The sequence below is a fragment of the Cherax quadricarinatus genome, unplaced genomic scaffold (genome assembly GCF_038502225.1).
Source record: "Cherax quadricarinatus isolate ZL_2023a unplaced genomic scaffold, ASM3850222v1 Contig432, whole genome shotgun sequence".
Classification (NCBI taxonomy): domain Eukaryota; kingdom Metazoa; phylum Arthropoda; class Malacostraca; order Decapoda; family Parastacidae; genus Cherax; species Cherax quadricarinatus.
In genome coordinates this window covers 141,412-166,709 of record NW_027195458.1, presented here as the reverse complement: position 1 = coordinate 166,709, position 25,298 = coordinate 141,412, and the positions used below count along the sequence as shown (strand labels likewise).

At 38.9% G+C, this 25,298-nt stretch overlaps 1 protein-coding gene across 1 annotated transcript in view; it reads right to left on the bottom strand.

The window, feature by feature from the left end:
* LOC138851369 (midasin-like) overlaps window positions 1–25,298 on the bottom strand; it is a 90,725-nt gene that overhangs the window by 15,213 nt on the left and 50,214 nt on the right. The window contains exons 10-14 of the mRNA XM_070080422.1: window positions 21,654–22,449; window positions 16,000–16,289; window positions 14,001–14,414; window positions 8,404–8,644; window positions 2,877–3,085 (exon numbers count right to left, since the gene is read on the bottom strand). Coding sequence (XP_069936523.1) covers window positions 2,877–3,085; window positions 8,404–8,644; window positions 14,001–14,414; window positions 16,000–16,289; window positions 21,654–22,449 — 1,950 coding nt within the window. The remainder of the gene's footprint in view (window positions 1–2,876; window positions 3,086–8,403; window positions 8,645–14,000; window positions 14,415–15,999; window positions 16,290–21,653; window positions 22,450–25,298) is intronic.

Here is a 25,298-nt window from a genome sequence, read left to right as displayed (position 1 = left end):
ATTAACATAAACTTTTTTTTAACGTGACGGCCATCTCCCAAACAAGAGACACTTTCACCAACACTCACACAAAATCAATGTCTTTGCAGAGGCGCCCAGATATGACAAATAGCCAATATCCCAAACCCTTCCTTTAACGCTTGAACATTGTACTTCCCACCTCCAGGACTCAAGTCCAGCTAACCGGTTTTCCCGAATTCCTTCACAAAATATTACCCTTCTCACACTCCAACAGCTCATCAGGTCCCAAAAACCATTCATCCCCCATCACTCCTATCTAACGCACTCACACATGCCTACTGCATGTCTAGGCCTCTTGCACACAAAACCTCTTATACCTCCTCCCTCCATCCTTTCCTAGGACGACCCACTATATTACGTACCTTGATTATGTAAGTGATGTTAAAATTGCTGAAATTAATCTGTATAATTCAATGCACCTATATTCTGAGAAAAGTTTTATTACATCAGCCAAGATCACTATCAATATATTTTGATGAAAATACTACATCTGTTGCAGATGAGCAGGGAGGCTTTAGAATGCATAGGGAATGTGTAGATCAGATGTTTACATTGAAGCATACATGTGAATAGTACTTAGATAAAGGTAGACAAGTTTTCATTGCATTTATGGATTTAGAAGCAATGTGGCAGATGCTACAAGTGTATGGAATGGGTAGTAAGTTACTAAATGCTGTAAAGAGATTTTACAAGGATAGCAAGGCTCAGGTTAAAGTGTGTAGGAGAGAGGGAGACTACTTCCCAGAAAAAGTAGGTCTTAGGGACGTGTAATGTCACCATGGTTGTTTAACGTATGTACTTTTAGATGGGGTTGTAAAAGAATTAAATGCTAGGGTGTTGGGCAGAGGGAGTGGGATTAAATTATGGGAAATCAAATACAAAATGGGAGTTGACACAGTTACTTTTTGCTGATGATATTGTGCTTTTGGGGGATTCTACTGAAAAGTTGCAAAGGTTAGTGGACGAGTTTGGGAGGGTGTAGAAAGTAGAAAGTGAACTTATATAAGAGTAAGGTGATGAGGGTATCAAACGATTTAGATAAAGAAAAATTGGATATAACATTGGAGGGAGGGAGTACTGAAGAAGTGAATGTTTTCAGACATTTGGGAGTTGACTTGTCAGCGGATGGGTTTATGAAGGATGAGGTTAACCACAGAATTGATGAAGGAAAAAAGGCAAGTGGTGTGCTGAGGTATCTGTGGAGACAAAGAACATTGTCCATGGAGGCAAAGAAGGGAATGTATGAGAGTATAGTGGTACCAACACTCTTACATGGATGTGAAGCATGGGTTGCAAATGCTGCAGCAAGGAGGTGGCTGGAGGCAGTGGAGATGTTGTGTCTGAGGGCAATGTGTGGTATGAATATATGTAATGCAGAGAATTTGCAGTTTGGAAATTAGGAGGAGGTGCAAAAGTACCAAAACTATTATCCAGACGGCTGAAAAGGGGCTGCTGAGGTGGTTTGGTCATTTAGAGAGAATGGAACAAAGTAGAATGACTTGGAGAACATATAAATCTATAGGGTAAGGAAGGCAGGGTAGGGTCATCCCTGAAAAGGTTGGTGGGAGGGGGTAAAGGAGGTTTTCCTTTCTTTTTGAGTCACCCTGCCTCAGTTGGAAATGGCCGATGTGTTAAAAAACAAATTGACAATAATTTCTTTTTTACTGCAGAGCAATAATAATCTCTCTAAACCTAGGTCACAAAAGTATGAGTAGAGTTCCAGGACAAAACCGTTTAATATTTTCAGGATGTATCACAACCGTTTAATATTTTGGGGATGTATCATCAAGTCTCTGAAAATCTTAGCTCATTCTGACTTTTATATCAAGAGTTATGGCATAAGTGAATGTGAGTCCATACAACAATAAATATTTTATTGGAACAAACATTTTGTACTAATCATTTTATACCTATTGATGAAAGGAAAAAGATGGGTGGTGCACTGAGGTATCTGTGGAGACAAAGAATGTTATCCATAGAAGTAAAGAGGGGACTGTATGAAAGTATAGTGGTACCAACACTCTTATATAGGTGTGAAGCATGGGTTGTGAATACTGCAGCAAGGAAGAGGTTGGAGGCAATGCAAATGTCATGTCTGAAGGCAATGCGTGGTGTAAATATATGCACATATTTTGTAGTCTGGAGATTAGGAAGAGGTGCAGAATTGGTGAATGTATTATCCTAAGAGCTTAGGAGAGGTTGTTGATGTGGATGGTCATTTAGAAAAGCTAGAGCAAACCAGGATGGTTTGGACTGTGTATAAATCTGTAGTGGAGGGAATATAGAGTAGGGTTCATCCTAGGAAAGGATGAAGGGAGGAGCTATAGGTTTTGTGTGCAAGGGGTTTGGACATCCAGCAGGCATATGTGAACAAGTTAGATACAAGTGGAGGCAAATGGTTTTTGGGACCTGACCAGCTCTTGGAGTGTGAGCAAGGTAACATTTTGTGAATGAATTCCTGGAATTAGGTTAGCTAGATTTGTGTCCTGAAGGTGGGAAGTACAGTGCCTGCACTCTGAAGGAGGGGTAGGAATCTTGCAGTTTGGAGGGGTATCTGAGCTGTAATGGCAGGGTGGCTCCGACAGGACAGTGAAGTAATGGCAAAAGTGTTTCTTCTTTTGCCATTCACCCTGATTATTTAACACTTTCTCCTTTATCTCTCATTCCATTATGTTATGGCAGTGTGAAGATTTGGGACCAGGCCCTCAAGCATCTTCAGTGTATATATTTTAAATACACATGTATCAGAAAATGTTATAAAATATGTAAAATCTTTATTTGACAGGTTAAATATTTAAATCACACTCACCATCACTTATTTCCAAGATATCTATAACTTAAAAAATTACACTGACCTTTCTTCCACCATATAATCCAGGAGGATTTTGAGTAGCAAAGAGCATAAAGCGCTGATGAGCACAAACTGTTTCTTGCGTTTCAGGAATAAAGAGTTCCCGATTGTCATCAAGTAAACGATTGAGAGCTTCAAGCACATCTGAGGGGGCCAAGTTGAGTTCATCTAAAATAATCCAGTGGCCCTTACGCATTGCTTTTACAAGCGCTCCTAAAAGTAACAAAAATAATTCATTAGTACAAAAAAGACTTTACTAGCATTAATCCATAGATCAACATTACTGATGCCAGGGTTGCTTTCAAAGATCTATATTTTGAGCTCAGCTCCTCAGGATAAGCTATGAGTAGTAAATTCTGGCCTAAATATGAAAGAATTAGTCTGTGCAGTGAGTGTGCACTGTATAAAAAAAAATCCTGCCCCATGCAGTGCATGATGGGAAAAGCAAACATTTGAAATTGTATTTGGTTTCAGGGTGACAGGAGTTTTCCTGGATGGTCTTTATGGTTTCATTGGCTGCTTTTGTGGTTATCATTTGATAGCATGGAAGACATAATACTGAAATAAAGATGATATTGGTTGGTTTCAAGACCAGAAACAGCAAACAGCTTGAAATCAGGCTCAAAGTAGAGGAAATATTTAATTTTTGCTGATTTTCCTGAGGATGGGTAATGCATCCCCCCTTCAACCCTCAGTCTTATGGGGTTTTACTAGGTTTCACTCAATTATTGGGACACTGTAAAACATGTCCAATTATTCCAGGTTATATTTTATTGTCCGAAAAACAGGATAAATCTTTGATTGTTTGAGTGACAAATTCAAACCGGAAGGCATTCCTGGCTCTAAAATAACATGATCTTTGTTCATCAGTCACATCTCCAGGCCACTCTGATATTACTCTTGCTTTCTATTTTGAATTTTTATTCAAACAAAAAATAGAAGATTTACTGTTATACAGACTACTGCAATATTGAAATAATTGTATAAATAATGTAAACCCATTCATGACTGCATATTAAAATGGCTAGTTGGACATTTATTGGACAACGACATCATCTGTTTACTTTTGAACATCGGCAAAAATCAAACATTTTCCCTAATTTGAGCTCCATTACAAGGTTCTTTTCATAGTAAAACCAATCAAAATCACCTCTATTTCTATAATATGTTTTCCATTCTATCAAATGAGACTAAGGAAATGAGAATACAACCATAAATACCATAAGAAAATACACCACAAAGTCGGCATTTTAATCCCCCCAAAAATTAATTTTTTTTTCTCATTATGCACTGCGTGATGCAGGTTTTTTTTATATGAAGCACACTGAGCACACAGACCCATTCTATCACATGTGGGCCTACCAGCTTTCTCCTGCTTGATTTGAAGCCGTTAGAATTTTTGAGTATATATACGTCAAAAATGGTGGCTCGTAAGACGTATTTATACGACCGAAACAGTCAAAGGGTTAATAATAAAAAAATCATACCAAACCTCTTTCTATACATAGTTCAATCAAAGACCCCCTATTATCATTTACCCCTGGCACCCCAAACTTATATACCACACCCTCTGTAACCATTTTTTCTACTTAAGCATTCAGGTCCCCTGCCACAATTACTCTTTCACTGGGTTCAAAACTTCTTAAACACTTGCTTAACATCTCCCAAAATCTCTCTCTCTCTCTTCTATACTCCTCTCTTCTCCAGGTGAATAAACAATTATTTTAACCCATTTTTTGCATCTGACCCTCATTTAAACCCACATAATCCTTGAATTTAAACATTTATACTCCCTCTTCACCTTCCATAACTGATCCTTCAACATTATTGCTATCCCCTTCCTTAGATTTAACTCTAATACTCCTGATCCAATTCCCTTTATTTCTCCCAGCTTTATTTCACTTAGAGCTACGGCATCCAACTTCTTTTCATTCTTAACACTGGCATTCATCTCTTTCTTATCACATGCACTACATCCATGCACATTCAAACACCCCAGCTTTATAAAGTTTTTCTTGTTATTTTTAGTAATTTATACAGAAGGGGTTACTAGCCTATTGCTCCCGGCATCTTAGTCGCCTCTTATGACACACACGGATCACAAAGGAAAGATCCTTTTCCATTTCCCCAAGGGCATTAAAGGAAATAGATAAGAACAAAAACTATTTAGAAAATAGAATAAAATTCTGATGGGTGTGTATACATATACATGTATATAATGTGCCTAAGAGTAAGAAGTGGCAAGATGTGCCTGATTTCCTACCATTGTGTAAAAGAGTTACCGGTTTCCATTTCCCATGTATGTGGCAGGACTGTATTACCTTCCTGGGTGGTTGCTGTCTACTAAACTACTACAACAATATAATACACATTTTTTTTTTTTTCAACAAGTCCGCCATCTCCCACCGAGGCAGGGTGACCCAAAAAAGAAAGAAAATACTTTCATCATCATTCAACACTTTCACCACACTCACACATTATCACTATTTTTGCAGAGGTGCTCAGAATACAACAGTTTAGAAGTATACACATATAAAGATACACAACATATCCCTCCAAACTGCCAATATCCCAACCCCCTCCTTTAAAGTGCAGGCATTGTACTTCCCATTTCCAGGACTTAAGTTCGACTATATGAAAATAACCGGTTTCCCTGAATCCCTTCACTAAATACAGTGGACCCCCGGTTAACGATATTTTTTCACTCCATAAGTATGTTCAGGTGCCCTGACCGATTTATTCCCTAAGGAATATTGTGAAGTAGATTAGTCCATTTCAGACCCCCAAACATACACGTACAAACGCACTTACATAAATACACTTACATAATTGGTCACATTCGGAGGTAATCGTTATGCGGGGGTCCACTGTATTACCCTGCTCACACTCCAACAGATCGTCAGGTCCCAAGTACCATTCGTCTCCATTCACTCCTATCTAACACGCTCACGCACGCTTGCTGGAAGTCCAAGCCCCTTGCCCACAAAACCTCCTTTACCCCCTCTCTCCAACCCTTTTGAGGGCGACCCCTACCCCGCCTTCCTTCCCCTATAGATTTACATGCTTTCCATGTCATTCTACTTTGATACATTCTCTCTAAATGACCAAACCACCTCAACAACCCCTCTTCTGCCCTCTGACTAATACTTTTATTAACTCCACACCTTTTCCTAATTTCCACACTCCGAATTTTCTGCATAATATTTACACCACACATTGCCCTTAAACAGGACATCTCCACTGCCTCCAACCGTCTCCTCGCTGCTGCATTTACCACCCAAGCTTCACACCCATATAAGAGTATTGGTACTACTATACTTTCATACATTCCCTTCTTTGCCTCCATAGATAACATTTTTTGACTCCACATATACCTCAATGCACCACTCACCTTTTTTCCCTCATCAATTCTATGATTAACCTCATCCTTCATAAATCCATCCGCCGACACATCAACTCCCAAGTATCTGAAAACATTCACTTCTTCCATATTCCTCCTCCCCAATTTGATATCCAATTTTTCTTTATCTAAATCATTTGATACCCTCATCACCTTACTCTTTTCTATGTTCACTTTCAACTTTCTACCTTTACACACATTCCCAAACTCATCCACTAACCTTTGCAATTTTTCTTCAGAATCTCCCATAAGCACAGTATCATCAGCAAAAAGTAACTGTGTCAATTCCCATTTTGAATTTGATTCCCCAAAATTTAATCCCACCCCTCTCCCGAACACCCTAGCATTTACTTCCTTTACAACCCCATCTATAAATATATTAAACAACAATGGTGACATTACACATCCCTTTCTAAGACCTACTAATACACATTATCTGTAATTAATTAGTCATTTTCCCCCTGAAATTCTGATTTTTCACCTAACAATTTATCATTTTCCAAGAACCAAAATAAAGTTTCCATTTACCTTTGGAATCAGATTCTGAACTTCGGAGATCCACCGTAATTTTTAATACTTTAGTATACTTGTGAGTCATATTCAACATCTTTCTTTCTTTCAACGCACCAGCCATATCCCACTGAGGTGGGGTGGCCCAAAAAGAAAAACAAAAGTTTCTCGTTTTAAATATAGTAATATATAGAGGAGAAGGGGTTACTAGCCCCTTGCTCCCGGCATTTTAGTCGCCTCTTACAACACGCATAGGTTACGGAGGAAGAATTCTGTTCCACTTTCCCATGGAGATAAGAGGAAATAAACAAGAACAAAAACTAGAAAGAAAATAGAAGAAAACCCAGAGGGGTGTGTATATATATGCTTGTACATGTATGTGTAGTGTGACCTAAGTGCAAGTAGAAGTAGCAAGACATACCTGAAATCTTGCATGTTTATGAGACAGACAAAAAACACCAGCAATCCTATCATCATGTAAAACAATTACAGGCTTTCGTTTTACACTCATCACTTGGCAGGACGGTAGTACCTCCCTGGGCGGTTGCTGTCTACCAACCTACTACCTAGGTCATATTCAACATCTTTCTTCTTTCAACACACTGGCCGTATCCCACCGAAACGGGGTGGTCCAAAAGGAAAAACGAAAGTTTCTCCTTTTACATTTAGTAATATATACAGGAGAAGGGGTTACTAGCCCCTAGTTCCCGGCATTTTAGTCGCCTCTTACAACACGCATGGCTTACGGAGGAAGAATTCTGTTCCACTTCCCCATGGAGGTAAGAGGAAATAAACAAGAACAAAAACTAGAAATAAAATAGAAGAAAACCCAAAGGGGTGTGTATATATATGCTTGTACATGTATGTGTAGTGTGACCTAAGTGTAAGTAGAAGTAGCAAGACATACCTGAAATCTTGCACGTGTATGAGACAGAAAAAAAAAAAAAGACACCAGCAATCCTACCATCGTGTAAAACAATTACAGGCTTTCGTTTTACACTCACTTGGCAGGACGGTAGTACCTCCCTGGGCGGTTGCTGTCTACCAACCTAATACCTAGGTCATATTCAACATCTTTCTTCTTTCAACACACTGGCCGTATCCCACCGAAACGGGGTGGTCCAAAAGGAAAAACGAAAGTTTCTCCTTTTACATTTAGTAATATATACAGGAGAAGGGGTTACTAGCCCCTAGTTCCTGGCATTTTAGTCGCCTCTTACAACACACATGGCTTACAGAGGAAGAATTCTGTTCCACTTCCCCATGGAGGTAAGAGGAAATAAACAAGAACAAAAACTAGAAATAAAATAGAAGAAAACCCAAAGGGGTGTGTGTATATATGCTTGTACATGTATGTGTAGTGTGACCTAAGTGTAAGTAGAAGTAGCAAGACATACCTGAAATCTTGCACGTGTATGAGACAGAAAAAAAAACAGACACCAGCAATCCTACCATCGTGTAAAACAATTACAGGCTTTCGTTTTACACTCACTTGGCAGGACGGTAGTACCTCCCTGGGCGGTTGCTGTCTACCAACCTAATACCTAGGTCATATTCAACATATTCAAAAATATTTCAAAAGATCAAACCTAAGTTCTAAACAAAAATTACAGTAAAATACCTTCTTTGAAAACCAGTTTTCCACTTGTATCTGGTGCATAACATCCTACATATTCCTGAAGGTCTGTGTGTTCATGGTTATTAATGCGCACACACAAATTTCCAGTGAGGCGGGCAACATATGTAATTAGGGATGTCTTGCCAACAGAGGTTTCACCTTGCAACAATACTGGGAACCGACCGATGCTCACAATACGCACAAGATCCTCTAGGTTTTTCTGCACAGTTCCAGTCATAATGTACTGTTAGAAAAGAAAGACCTAATAATTATCCTGTCATTATATGTTACATAACTGTACAAATATATATAATATTTTTTTTACAAAGATACATTAGCTGATAATTTCAACAAGAATTCCCATTGTATATTTAATCTTTTTTCAACAAATCGGCCGTCTCCCACCGAAGCAGGGTGATCCAAAAATAAAGAAAATCCCCAAAAAGAAAACACTTTCATCATCATTCAACACTTTCTCCTCACGCATACATAATCACTGTCTTTGCAGAGGTGCCCAGATACAAAAGTTTAAAAGTATATATAAAGATACACAACATATCCCTCCAAACTGCCAATATCCCAAACCCCTCCTTTAAAGTGCAGGAATTGTACTTCCCATTTCCAGTACTCAAGTCTGGCTACCTTTGATATACCTTTGAAGAATTTCGAGAGTATATCTATTTTCTGAGCCCGGCCATGGGCCAGGCTCATCTAGTGCTCACCTGATCAACCAGGCTGTTGCTGCTGGAGGCCCGCTGCCCCACACATCCATCACAGCCTGGTTGGTCTGGCACCTGGTGAAGATACTTGTCTAGTTTCCTCCTGAAGGCTTCAACACTTGTTCCAGCAGTGTTTCTGATATCTTCTGATAAGATGTTGAAAAGTCTGGGACCCCGGATGTTGATACAGTGTTCCCTTATTGTCCCCACCGCACCCCTGCTCCTCACTGGGTTTATTTTACACTTCCTCCCATATCTCTCACTCCAATATGTTGTGATGGCAGTGTGCAGATTTGGGACCAAGCCCTCGAGTACCTTCCAGGTATATATTATCATGTACCTCTCTCTCCTCCGCTCCAATGAGTACATGGTCAAGACTTGCAGGCGTTCCCAGTAGTTTAGGTGCTTTACTGGCTCAATGTGAGCCGTAAACGATCTCTGTCTTTGTTCCAGCTCCGATATTTCTCCTGCCCTGAACGGAGCCGTCAGCACTGAACAATATTCTAAGTGAGGGAGCACTAGCGATTTGAAGAGTGTCACCATCGGCACTGTTTCCCTTGTTTTGAAAGTACTCAATACCCACCCAGTCATCTTCCTGGCTGTCGTGATCTTTGTCTTGTTATGGTCTTTAAAAGAAAGGTCCGCTGACATAATTATTCCTAGGTCTTTTACGTGTTCCTTACGTTCTATTTGGTGACCCTCTTGAGTTTTGTATATAGTGCTCCTTTTGAGTTCTTCATTTTTTCCATACCTAAGCAGCTGGAACTTATCACCATTGAACGTCATGTTGTTTTCCACTGCCCACTGGAAAACCCTGTTTATGTCTTCCTGTACTTTTCAGTGTCCTCTACCGTACTGACTTTCATGCTTATTTTAGTGTCATCTGCAAATTATGATACAAGTGTGCCGGATGTTTTTGTCTATGTCTGCTATGAGGATGAGGAACAGCAGAGGTGCAAGGACAGTGCCTTGGGGCACTGAGCTTTTGACCTGGCTGATGCTGAGAGGGTAGGGCTACTGGTCTGTAATTTTTAGCTAGTGCTCTACTACCTCCCTTGTGCAAAGGAACTATGTCTGCATTCTTTAAGGCCTCCAGTATTTCACCTAGATCTAAGCTCTTTCTCCAAAGAATACTGAGGGCTCGTGCTAGTGGTACTTTGCACTTCTTTATAAATAGAGCATTCCATGAATCTGGTCCAGGTGCTGAGTGAGTGGGCATGTTTTCCATTTCTTTTTCGAAATCTATGGGATTTGTACTAATGTCAGTTAGTTGGTCTGTGCGGCCTTCTTCTGGAGTGAAAAATATTTCTGCATTTTCTACCTTGCTGTCATTTAGTGGGTTGCTGAACACAGACTCATACTGTTCTTTTAGGATTTCACTCATTTCCTGTTCATCGTCAGTATACGAGTCTCCTCTCAGTAGCGGTCCAATTCTACAGGTAGTTTTTAGCTTGGATTTTGCGTAGGAATAGAAATATTTTGGGTTTCTTGCAATATCCTGTATGGCCTTTTGTTCCCTTTGTACTTCTTCTGCGAGGTATGACATCCTAAGTTTTTGCTCTAATTCAGTGATCTCTCTGCTAAGTCTGTATTTCCCTTGTTGTAGCACATTTGTGTTTTTAAGCAGTTCAGTAACCCGTTTTCTTCTTCTGTACCATTACCTATGCTCTCTCTCTTTATCTGATTTTCCTCTGGGTTTCCTCAATGGTACATGTTTCATACATACTTTGTATGCTTCTGTATTCAGCTTCTCTAGGCACTAGAGGGGATTTAGGGTGCTCATGTCTGATTCCCAGGGTATGTCTGATAGCTCTTGGTTTATTTTTTCCCAGTTAATTCTATGGTTGTTAAAATTAAACTTACTGAACATCCCGTCTCTAACTTTAGCGATGCAGTTTCCTACCCCTGAGTTAATACTAGTTTGAACCTCTATGATGTTATGATCAGAGTAAATAGTTTTGGAAACTGTTATGTCTCTGATCAGTTCCTCGTTGTTTGTGAATATCAAATCCAGGGTATTTTCATTTCTAGTGGGATCAATTACCTGTTGGTTTAAAGAGTACTTTTCACAAAACCTCATTATTTCCCTGGTATGTACATGTTGAGCCAGGGTGCTTCCCGGGGATATTTCTGATATAACATTTCATTGTGCCATCTTCCATTTTACAAGAGGGAGATTAAAATCTCAAAGGAGTAAAATATTTGGTGTAGGACTTTCTAGCCTATCCAGATAGCTATCTATCTTACTTGACTGATCTGTGAATTCCTCAGCAGTTGCCGATGGTGGTTTGTATACTAGGATAATTACCAAATTCCTATTTTCAACTTTAATGCCTAGAATTTCCCTGAATCCCTTCACTAAATATTACCTTGCTCACACTCCAACAGCTCGTCACATCCCCAAAACCATTCGTCTCCATTCACTCCTAACACGCTCACGCACGCTTGCTGGAAATCCAAGCCCCTCGCCCACAAAACCTCCTTTACCCCCCCCTCCAACCTTTTTGAGTACAACCCCTACCCCGCCTTCCTTCCCCTACAGATTTATACACTCTCCATGTCATTCTACTTCGATCCATTCTCTCTAAATGACCAAACCACCTCAACAACCCCTCTTCAGCCCTCTGACTAATACTTTTATTAACTCCACACCTCCTAATTTCCACACTCCGAATTCTCTGCATAATATCTGCACAACACGTTGCCCTTAGACAGGACATCACTGCCTCCAACCGCCTCCTCACTGCAGCATTTACAACCCAAGCTTCACATCTATATAAGAGTGTTGGTACTACTATACTTTCATACATTCCCTTCTTTGCCTCCATAGATAACGTTTTTTACCTCTACATATACTTCAACGCACCACTCACCTTTTTCCATTCATCAATTCTATGGTTAACCTCATCTTCATAAACCCATCAGCTCACATATCAACTCTCAAACATCTGAAAACATTCACTTCCATACTCCCTCTCTCCAATGTGATATCCAATTTTTCTTTATCTAAATCCTGTTAATGTTGCAGTTTAAACTGTAGTGTAAAGCACCCTTCTGGCAAGACAGTGATGGAGTGAATGATGGTGAAAGTTTTTCTTTTTCGGGCCACCCTGCCTTGGTGGGAATCGGCCAGTGTGATATTAAAAAAAACCTTTATCACCTTACTCTTATCTATGTTCACTTTCAATTTTCTACCTTTACACACCCTCCCAAATGTGTAGACTAACCTTTGCAACTTTTCTTTAGAATCTCCCATAAGCACAGCATCATCAGCAAAAAGTAACTGTGTCAACTCCCATTTTGTACTTGATTCCCCATAATTTAATCCCACCCCTCTCCTCAGCACCCTAGCATTTACTTCTTTCACAATCCCATCTATAAATATATTAAACAACCATGGTGACATTAAACATCCCTGTCTAAGACCTACTTTTACCAGAAAGTAATCTCCCTCTCTTCTACACACCCTAACCTGAGCCTCACTATCCTCATAAAAAATCTTTACAGCATTTAGTAACTTATTACCTATTCCATATATATGCCTTTTCTAAATCCACAAATGCAATGAAAACTTCTCTACCTTTATCTAAATACTACTGTTCACATATATGCTTCAATGTAAACACTTGATCTACACATTCCCTACCCAATTTAATAAAATAAAGTAAAAATATATAAATAATTTAAATAACTCTGCTTGCTCCATAGGCAAGACATTCATACATTCCTCTTTATGCCCTTTTCATATTTCACTCTCAAGACTATAAACAATGATTGAGGAAATCACAGCTTTGTAAGTCCTAAACAATGGTGGATTAAAAGTGGAGCATGGGGGGTAACAAACATATAATGCACTTTATGTGCAATGTATTTATAATGCACTTTCATATACCTCTCCTCACTTAGCGATGTACTTGTTTATTAACAACTCGGACTTACGACCGGCTCTCCGACCAATATGCATACCTAAATAATGTATACTAGAGCTGATTTCCTCTATTCTGTTTATTACAATATACAGTACGCTACTGCATAAACATTTAAAAATATACCTGAAATGTTATAAATGTTGCAAAGGTGACATTAAAATAATATCAAAGATGGTAGACACACACTCGCTACCATTATAGTACGCTCCTCACTTGGCGACAAATTTGTTTACCAACATGGCCTTTGGAACGGAACTCATTAAGTGAGGAGCGGCTGTATGTTCTTGCTTACAATTCATTACTCAAAATGGTAACACTGAACAAATCAACTTTACCTGAAATGCATTGCATGCTAGTGGATTTCTTTTATACCTAACAATATTTTACTACACAAACTACATTTCTTTTTTTTTAATATATCAGCCGTGTCCCAGCAAGGAAGGTTGACCCGAAGAAAGAAGAAACACTTTCATCATCATTCATTCCATCACTGTCATGCCAGGGGGCATGCCTACATTACAGTATACAGTTATCTATATGCTGCATAACAGAAATAAAGTACTTGAATTTGAAAGAAACAACAGAAAAAGTTATCAACAGGAAACTTAATCACTATCTGCTACTTGTACCTGATCATCCCGGTTATGATAGCTATGTAGGGATGCAGGCTACTAGAAGCAACAGTCTAGTTGATCATTGGTCAACAAGGCAAGCCAGGTTCTGGGAGTACTCTCGAAACTCATCAAAGGTATATCAAAGGCAAAGGTGAAGGATGCCTGACCTCAGGCCAGGCTGCAAGGGTTGAAGAGCCCTCAAAATAAACCACAATATGTAAACCAGAGCCTAAGGGTTCCTTCCACCTGCAGGCCCTGAAGCAATTGCCCATCACTGTGCCTTTTTTATGAAGTGGTAATATTATAATTAAACCAGATAACTTTCATAATTAACTTACATTGTGTGGTGAGTAAGGTTCTTGATCACCTTGTGGAACCCAGTAACCCAAAATTTGCACAGCTTTCTCATTGGCAGGTGCTGGGATTGGGTCTAATGTCAATTTGAAGTTTTGTTTGTCATTCTCTTTACCTTTGGGATTAATGCCCAAGACATGAAGTTTGATTAAAGCTATTACTTCACGATAAGACGCCTGATCCAACTGAGTTAAGAATGATAAACAAAAGGACTCAAAGAGTGATCTTGGTAAGCTGGAGCAGGGGTTCCTGGCAGCGACAGTAAGTGCACGGCAGAGGGTGCGTAAACTGTAATGTGGCTTGTGACCCGTACCATCAGTCAGCTTTACTTCTGAATCTTCCTTTACTTTCCTGTAAAAGTTCTTAATACCTTTCACTTGCTTGCTTGATGGACCCAACTGAAATAGGGAATATATTTACAGAATTAACACTCATCTCTGTTCTTGAATATCTTATGTGCAAAACTTTCTAAACTAAACTGCACTAATCTTGCTATCAAACCTGCTACTACTTTTCTACTGCTCACCTATGCTACATAAGGAACTGAATGTACTTCCATATACTGTACAGATTTTTCATTCAATGAATTACCTTGTATTTCAAAATAAAGTACACCAAATATTATCTGTGTATATATAAACCAACAAGTTTTTCATTTACATTCCAACTGTATACTTCTTATTTTCCTTTTTTTTCTTAAACTCATGCATTTATATTGCTGCATAGCACACCTATTATTCATACACTTATCTATTGGTTGTTTTGGCAATTATCTTTCCCATTGGCCTAGCCTCAGACCAGGCCTCCAAGCTTAGAAATTAAATATTACAGGAATAAGAACTATTAAGAAGCACATAGGCAAGTAAAGATACTTGAATACTGAATGTAAGCAGACATAGAAAAGTAAAGATATGTGTATACTGAGTGTAAGTATACATGGGAAAGTAAAGATATGCATATAATGAATGTAAGAAGAAGTTTGTAAGATTTACTAATCATCTTTCATTTTTTTTTTAACACGTCAGTCATCTCCCACCCGGCAGGGTGACCCAAAAAGAAAGAAAACACTTTCATCATCATTCAACATTTTCACCATCACTCATACATAATCACTGTCTTTGCTGAGGTACTCAGATACGACAGCTTCAACGTCACTCCAAACTGCCAATGTTCCAAACCCCTCCTTTAAATCGCAGGTATAGTACTTTCCATTTCCATTCACTCCTATCCAACAAGCTCATGCATGTTTACTAGATGTCCAAGCCCCTCACCCACAAAACCTCCTCTACCCCCTCCTCCAACCTCCCTACCCCGCCTTCCTTCCCAAACAGATTCATACAGTCTCCAAGTCATTCTACTTTGTTTCATTCTTTCTAAATGACAAAACCACCTCAACAGCCCCTCTTCAGCCCTCTGACTAACACTTTTAGTAACTCCACACCTCCTAATTTTCCACACTACAAATTCTCTGCATAATATTTACACCACACATTGCCCTTAGACACGACATCTCCACTACCTCCAGTTGCCTCCTCGCTGCAGCATTTACAACCCATGCTTCAGACCCATATAAGAGTGTTGGTACCACTACGCTCTAGTACATTCCCTTCTTTGCCTCCATGGATAACTTTCTTTGTCTCCACAGATACCTCAATGCACCACTCACCTTTCTTCATCAATTCTATGGTTAACCTCATCCTTCATAAACCCATCCGCTGACGAATATCTGAAAACATTCACTTCTTCCATACTCCCTCCCTCCAACGTGATATCCAATTTTTCTTTATCTAAATCACTTGATACCCTCATCACCTTACTCCTATCTAAGTACACTTTCAACTTTCTACCTTTACACACCTCACCCAAATAAAGTATCAGATAGGAAATACAGTACATACTTTAATGTACTACACAGAATATCATATAGGTACATACGATTGCTTCAAATCAATGTTAGTTGTGTTTTACAGTTGTATCACATACCTTAACTAAATAGTCATTTATAATAATCATTAGATCCTGTTTGCTCTGACGTTCTCCCATAAAGAACTCTGTAAATCTGTTTCGCAGTCCAGCTGGTAATTCCTTCTTTCCTACGTCAGTAGCTGGGTTCATACATGCAAAAAGACGAAAATCTTGATGTCTAGCTACAGGCTTGAAATCTCCTCGCTCTAGCAGTGTCAAGGATCCAGAATCAGACTCCAGAAGTCCTGATAAACATTCCAAAGTCTCTGCACTGGCCAAGTTTATTTCATCAAGCAACACCCACTCTCCTGGCAATGAAAAAATTATCAATAAGATAAAGGTATATCATGTGCTGGCAGATTACAAAATGGTTAACCTTTATAAACAGCATATTGCATCTACAATAATTTGAATCAACAAAAAAATATTAAACATATTTACATGAATAAAGTCACCTGTAATGAGAAATTACACAAATGACATGCAAGGTTACAATTCAGCAATCATAAACTAGAAGAATTTTTAATCTAACTTGAACATAATGACTTGGAAACCATTTGATAGCACAAAAGCATGGAGCATTGAACAATATTATAACTAACAATTATCCTCTTTTCATTATGAAAAGCTTGTCTGGTAACATAAACAAACTTTGCAATAAATGACAAGACTTTTTTTTATCATTCAATTATTATTATAATTACTTTTGTTATTAGATTTATGAGTAGTGTTTAACTCAAGAGTGATCAACAGCCCCCAAGGAAAGAGGAATGAAGTGGAGGACAGCTACAATTCCCTGGTTCAAAAGACCTTCACTGGCATAAAAGCACCAAAGAACTGGTGTACACATTCATACAATATCAACATGTACAATAAATACATGAATGTGATGAAAATAGTGGAGTGTAGATGAATAAGATTTGTGCAATAATTTGCTGAAACATTTTGCCTGCACAGCAGACTTCTTCAGTTGAATATATATAGTGTTGACTGAATACTGGTAAAAGTATTAACACTTTCACTGTCCAGACTCTCAAAATTTATATTTCTTCTGAAATGGAAGAGAATCTATTTATGAAGGTAATGACACCATATGTATAAAATTTGATGAAAAACTTATGAAATTAAGCTTGCACAAAGTCTTAGCTCAATTTATGTATTTGTGATTTTGCCCACTTAATTCTTACTTTAAGCCTATTCCACTACCCCATTCGACCAAATTCTGAGCTATCTTACCAATATGCCTTACATTCTATTGAATGAGCACAGGAAACAGAGCATTCAACTATTTAAAATACCCTATAAAATGCACGGAAGTAATTTGGGGAAATATATTAATTGAAAAAGTCCAAAACAGTGTAGACATTCCTGACACTGGGATAACATTTCCTCCGTCCATTAACCTTTTGAGGGTTGAGAGGCCCTCTCCCAAACTCGTTCTCAGGGTCGAAAATTTTTCAAAAAAAAACAAAAAAAATTATTTTTTCTCATGAAATGATAATCTTTTTCCAATCATAATGACACCAATAGTATGAAATTTGATGAAAAACTTACAGAATTATGCTCTTGCGAAGTTAGTGGTCTCAAAGTTGGCGATTTCGCCCCCTTTGGACCCTAATTTCGGCCAATTCCAATGTTGCAGTTGACTAAAATCATAGCTATTTCCCTAGAACTCCATTTGTTCTATCGATTGAGTACAAGAATCCGCCCATTTACCGATTTCAACTACCCAATAAAATGGTCAGAAATTGGCAATTTGGGAAATTTCACACAAATTTAAGATGCCAATTTCAAAATAGGGTTCAAAATAAACAAGACAGACATTCATGGCACTAAAATAACATTTTATCTTTTCATTAGTCATGTCTCTAGGCCTCTCTTACATTACTTTTGCTTTCCATTTTGAATTTTTATTCTCACAGAAAATAGAAAGTTTTCTGTTATGTATACTACTACATCATTGTAAAAACGGTATAAATGATATCAGCGCACTTATGAAAGAACAGACTCGCCAGCTGATGTGTATTGGACGCGTGGCTTGATTTGTTTAATCTTGAATATCGGCAAAAATTTATAATTTTTGCTACTTTGAGCTCAATTTCAGGGTACTTGTCATCGTGAAACCAATCAAAATCATCTCTAATTCTGTAATATATCTTCCATTCTATCAAATGAGACCAAAGAAACGAGAATACAACCATAAATACCATGCGAAAATTCACTAGAAAGTCGCTGTATTAAGCCAAAAACACAAAGTTTTTTTTCTCATTATGCACAGCATGCTTCAGGATTTTTTTAATGCTACGTACACTGACCACACAGACCCATTCTTTCATATGTATGTCTGCCAGCTTTCTTCCACCAGATTTGAAGGCGCTAGAATTTAGGCGTACAAGTACGTGACCGACCCTGGCTGTAATGACGTACTTGTACGTGACCGACCCTCAAAGGGTTAATCACGTCTCCAGGTCTCTCCTATACGTATTACACTTGCCTTCTATTTTGAATTCATAATCACACAAAATTACTCTTATTTCTCAAATAAAATATAACCAGGAATGAAATGATTGGTGACGGACGGAATTCTAATAATTGAATCAGGGCTATTAAAATCCCATAAAATATAACGGGTGTGTAGAGTCCTTACCCAGCCTCAGGAATACCGAGCCCAATTTCAAGATACAAACTTCTGGTCCTGAAACCAACCAAGATCATCTCTATTTCAATAGTATGTCTTCCATTCTATCAAATTATACCAAGAAACAGCAAATAATACAATGAAAAGCATCTAATAAAACAGCTCAAAGTCCCAATTTTAAACTATATAGATGGTCAGAATTTTGCTTTTCCCATCATGCACCAGGTGGGACAGGATTGTTTTTTATACTGTGCTCTCTCACCTTGGAGAACCATTCTCCAACCTCATAATTTACCACTCTCAGATAATAAAATATATCCAGGAATGATTGTTCATGGTTTATGGTGTCCCAATAATTGGATCAAACCTATTAAAAATCCACATAAAAGACTAGAGGGGTGTAGGAGGCCTTACCCAGCAAACACAGAATTTTTCTGCTAATTTGAGCTCAATTTCAAGCTACTTCTGGACCTGAAGCTAATCAAAATCATCTCTAGTTCAGTAATGTATTTTCCATTCTATCAAACGAAAACAAGAAACAGCCAATAAAACCAGAAAATCATATGAGAAAACAACTCAAAGTCACAATTTTAAACTATACACATGGTCAGATTTGTTTTTCCCCACCATGCCCTGTGTGGAGTAGGATTATTTTCCATATTGTGCACACTTACCCCAAAGACCCATTCTCTCATATGCAGGCTAAAATTGAGCAGGAAAAATGTTTCAGCTAATAAAAATTACAAGTCTTTAACATGTGTGGAGTGTATATTGGTTGGGTTATTAAGATTAAGGCCTATTAACTACATGAAGGCTACATGTAACCTGTACATCACTAAGGATACGTTAAACCCTAAAATAAGGTTTAAAGTAAACAATGTATATTTACTGAGATAAACACACATTTGAGCAGGAGTGTAGTAGAAGTTGTGATAATTACAGACTGCCTTGACCCAAGGACATATGTGTACATGGCCCATAAAGTCACTGAGGCAAAAGTCTGATACAGATTGGTTTCATTACAGAAGCCTTTGTCTCACCATCTTTCCTTTTATTTCTCAGAACACCAACAGGGCCTGGGCACCAACAAAACTCGATATCTTTGTGTTGAGTGTGGACACAAGATAAAAACTCTGATATCTCTTGAACCACAGGGTGGACAAATTAAACTAGGTCAGGGCAGACAGAGCGCAACATCTTGGTATCTTTATTGTAGACGTTTTGCCATCCAGTGGCTTTATCAATACAAAGAGAAGAACATACAGTGGTACCCCAAGTTCAGTACATAATTTGTTCCAGAAGGCTGTTCGACTGCCGTTACTGAACAAATTTGTTCCCATAAGGAATAATGTAAATTAGATTAGCCCGTTTCAGACCCCCAAACTACACTTACAAAAGCACTAACAATAATACACTTACATAACTGTTTGAGTTGGGAGCACTACGAAACTCGGGGTACCACTGCAATTGGAAGACAAGAACTATATAAAGAAGATGAGGTAATCAGTCCCTCAGCCTTGGAATTGGTGTGAAGAGCACTGTAGTCATGAAGAATCTGGAGCATAGCCAAGAAGGCTGGCAGTTATATACTAGCATCAGGTGGAAAGGGACAGATAGCAGACGAGGGCATAGTCACTGGTAGGTGGGATTCCCCAGTGGAAGTAGGCCAGGGTTAGTGGTGGTAGTAGTACTAGAAGTAGCCATGAAGATGGTTATGACTTACTTCCACTGGGGAATCCCGCCTACCAGTGACTATGCCCTCGTCTGCTACCCGTCCCTTTCTACCTGACGCAAGTATATAAGCGGCAGCCTTTTTAGCTATGCTCCAGATTTTTCACAACTACGGTGCTCTACACGCCAACTCTAAGGCTGAAAAACTGAGTACCTCATCTTTTGTATATAGTTCTTATCTTCCAATTATGTCCTTGAATTTGCACTGATAAAGACACTGGATGGCGAAACGTCTACAATAAAGATACCCAGATGTTGCACGTGTTTAATTTTCATCTTGTTGGTGCTGTATACCATTCATGAACATGATAAAAGTTTTATCTTTCTTTTTGGGTCACCCTGCCTTGGTGGGAGACAGCCAACACGTTAATAAAAATAAAGATGGGGTTGTAAGAAAAGTGTATGCAAGAGTGTTGGGGAAAGGTGTGGGAATGCGTAGATAAAGACTAACACAAAATGGAAGTCGTCACAGTTGCTTTTTTACTGATGACACTGCTTTTGGCAGATTTTGAAGAGAAGTTGCAAAGGTTGGTGGATGAATTTGGGAGGGTATGTAAAAGGAGGGAGTTAAAAGTGAACACTCGAAAGAACAAGGTGACGAGGGTAATGAAAAATTTAGGTAAAGATAGACTACATATCAGATATTTGGGAGTGGACTTGTCTGCAGATGGGTCTACGAAAGATGGGGTGAACCACAGAACTGACGAGGCAAAAAGATGACTGGTGCACAGAGGAATCTGTGGAGACAAAGAATGTTTTCCATGGAAACTAAAAGGGAAATGTATGAGAGTGCAGTTATACCAATGCTCTTATATAGGCGTGAAGCATGAGTTGTTAATGTTGCAGGAAGGATGAGGCTGAAGGCAGTGATGTCATGTCCGAGGGCAATGTGTAATGAATGAATATTATGCAAAGAATTCATTGCTTGGAGATTAGGTATGGGGTTACTAAAAGTATTATCCAGAGGGCTGGATAGGGGATGCTGAGGTGGCTTGGACATTTAGAGAGGATGGAATAATATGATGATTTGGACATAAAAATCTGTAGTGAAGAGAAGGCAGGGTAGGGGTCTGTCCTAGGAGGGAGGGGGTAAAGGAGGTTTTATGTACCAGGAGCTTGCACTTCCCTTACCTTAGTGAGAGAAATCAGGAACATAAAAAATAAAATCTAAAAAAATAGACTAAATACAAAGAATAATTTTTTAGCAAAATTATTCCTATTGGCTGTCAAATTCAAGCAATTAACCACTACTGCACAGAATAGTTTATACCACAATATAACAATACATCAATGAAATACTAACCATCTTGAATAGCCTTGATTAGAGTTCCTTCAATGAAGGAAAAGGCTAGGGCACTCTGAGCATGTTGTACTTGGTCTTTCAAACTTGCTATTTTGAGCCTAAATTTATGCCATTTAGCCAATATGCTTCTAGTATGTGTTTGCTTATACTGCTCTACTGTATCATTTGAATGACTTAATTTATGCACAGCACGTTCCTGTGAATGTTCCATCAAAGTAAATAAGTCACTCCACCTCTGATTGACGTAACACACCATAATGTGTTCAAGAAATTTATTGTTTTTAGAAGCTGAAAATGTAACAGCAAAGAGGTCTTCAAATTGTTGTCGTACAGGTGCGATAATAGTTTTCATCTGGACTGGCTTGAATCCTCCAAGGAGATCAGATGAATCACTCTGCTGATTCATGTTTATAACACGTAACTTGTTTCTGGTGTGGTGTGCCAAATACTGTACAGCTGATGTTTTCCCTGTACCTGTTTCTCCTACAATCAACACTGGTTCTTTTTTCATTACTGCAACACCAATCCTCTCCAGCAAGAGTGCTACAGGTCTTGTCAATGAAAAAGTAACAGTTTTCTTTAGACCTATAGATAAGTAATCAGTATTTTTTTTATGTAACCTGGCTCTCTGGCCTATTATTAACTGGTCAGGCATATGCATTACTTCCGGTTTATACTGCATGCAGTAGTATTCCACTGTTGCTTTTGTGCAGTTCATGAATGAACCAATGTGTACTGCAAAGGTGAAGTGTGTTGATGGATTTGGCACTGCTGCACAAAAGCAATCAAGAGCTTCCTGAAAAGATAATGCAGGAATAGTTAGGGGAGCAGTTTAATATACTATAATAATGAACATATTTATAAATGGGGTTGTAAAAGAAGTAAATGCTAGGGTGTTGGGGAGAGGGGTGGGATTAAATTATGGGGAATCAAACACAAAATGGGAATTGATGCAGTTACTTTTTGCTGATGATACTGTGTTTTTGGGGGATTCTAAAGAAAAGTTGCAAAGGTTAGTGGACAAGTCTGGGGGGCTGTGTAAAGGTAGAAAGTTGAAAGTGAACATAGATAAGAGTAAGGTGATGAGAGTATCAAACAATTTAGATAAAGAAAAATTGGATATTACATTGGAGGGAGAGAGTATGGAAGCAGTGAATATTTTCAGATATTTGAAAGTTGACTTGTTTGCACATAGGTCTACAAAAGATGAGGTGAACCATAGAATTGTGGGAAAAAAAGTGATTGGTGCACAGAGGAATCTGTGGAGACAAAGAATGTTATCCATGGAAGCTGAAAGGGGAATGTATGAGAGTATAGTTATACCAATGCTCTTTAAAGTGCAGGCATGTACTTCCCACCGCTAGGACTCAAGTTCGGCTAACCAGTTTCCCTGAATCCCTTCATAAAATATTATCCTGCTCACACTCCAACAGCTCATCAGGTCCCAAAAACCATTCACTCCTATCTAACATGCTCATGCATGCTTCCTGGAAGTCCAAGCCCCTCTCCCGCAAAACCTCCCTTCAACCTTTTTGAGGATGATCCCTAACCTGCCTTTCTTTCCCTAAAGATTTATATGCTCTCTAAGTCATTCTACTTTCTTTTATTTTGTCTAAATGACCAAATCACCTCAACAACCCCTCTTCAGCCCTCTGAATACTACTTTTAGTAACTCCACACCTCCTCCTAATTTCTATACTACGAATTCTCTGTATAATATTTGCACCACACATTACCCTTAGATACGACATCTCCACTGCCTCCAGCTTCCTCCTCACTGCAGCATTTACAACCCATGCTTCACACCCATATAAGTGTTGGTACCACTATACTATCGTACATTCCCTTCTTTGGCTCCATGGATAACGTTAACAAAACATATACATAGTAAAACAAATTAACATAATTGTGAGGTGTGGTAGCTGGGTGAGCTACCACACCTCACTTCCTACAATAAATACTACTTACCTCTCACCTACATTAAAACTACAAATATTTTAAGGTAAGTAATAAGTGTACTGTACATGCATTTTACTTTTTTATTGTTTTTATGCCTTGTTCTATTGCTAACTTATTACATGATAGCATAAACATGTTATCAGGCATTTATATATATAATTAAGAGTGAAAAAAAAGGTAATTCACTTAATGGCAGTAGCCTGGAAAATAACCCGCCTCATAAGCTGGGCCCTCCTGTATCAGATAATGAAGTCTGGCTTCTATCATATGATGTCTAGGGACATACAAGAAAAGAAAATGTTGAGAAGAATCTTAATTACAGCATCGTTAAAAGTGTGCATATATAGAAATGTTATTATTTTTTTTATTATCACACTGGCCGATTCCCACCAAGGCAGGGTGGCCCGAAAAAGAAAAACTTTCACCATCATTCACTCCATCACTGTCTTGCCAGAAGGGTGCTTTACACTACAGTTTTTAAACTGCAACATTAACACCCCTCCTTCAGAGTGCAGGCACTGTACTTCCCATCTCCAGCACTCAAGTCCGGCCTGCCGGTTTCCCTGAATCCCTTCATAAATGTTACTTTGCTCACACTCCAACAGCACGTCAAGTATTAAAAACCATTTGTCTCCATTCACTCCTATCAAACACGCTCACGCATGCCTGCTGGAAGTCCAAGCCCCTCGCACACAAAACCTCCTTTACCCCCTCCCTCCAACCCTTCCTAGGCCGACCCCTACCCCGCCTTCCTTCCACTACAGACTGATACACTCTTGAAGTTATTCTGTTTCGCTCCATTCTCTCTACATGTCCGAACCACCTCAACAACCCTTCCTCAGCCCTCTGGACAACAGTTTTGGTAATCCCGCACCTCCTCCTAACTTCCAAACTACGAATTCTCTGCATTATATTCACACCACACATTGCCCTCAGACATGACATCTCCACTGCCTCCAGCCTTCTCCTCGCTGCAACATTCATCACCCATGCTTCACACCCATATAAGAGCGTTGGTAAAACTATACTCTCATACATTCCCCTCTTTGCCTCCAAGGACAAAGTTCTCTGTCTCCACAGACTCCTAAGTGCACCACTCACTCTTTTTCCCTCATCAATTCTATGATTCACCTCATCTTTCATAGACCCATCCGCTGACACATCCACTCCCAAATATCTGAATACGTTCACCTCCTCCATACTCTCTCCCTCCAATCTGATATTCAATCTTTCATCACCTAATCTTTTTGTTATCCTCATAACCTTACTCTTTCCTGTATTCACCTTTAATTTTCTTCTTTTGCACACCCTACCAAATTCATCCACCAATCTCTGCAGCTTCTCTTCAGAATCTCCCAAGAGCACAGTGTCATCAGCAAAGAGCAGCTGTGACAACTCCCACTTTGTGTGTGATTCTTTATCTTTTAACTCCACGCCTCTTGCCAAGACCCTCGCATTTACTTCTCTTACAACCCCATCTATAAATATATTAAACAACCACGGTGACATCACACATCCTTGTCTAAGGCCTACTTTTACTGGGAAAAAAATTCCCTCTTTTCTACATACTCTAACTTGAGCCTCACTATCCTCGTAAAAACTCTTCACTGCTTTCAGTAACCTACCTCCTACACCATACACTTGCAACATCTGCCACATTGCCCCCCTATCCACCCTGTCATACGC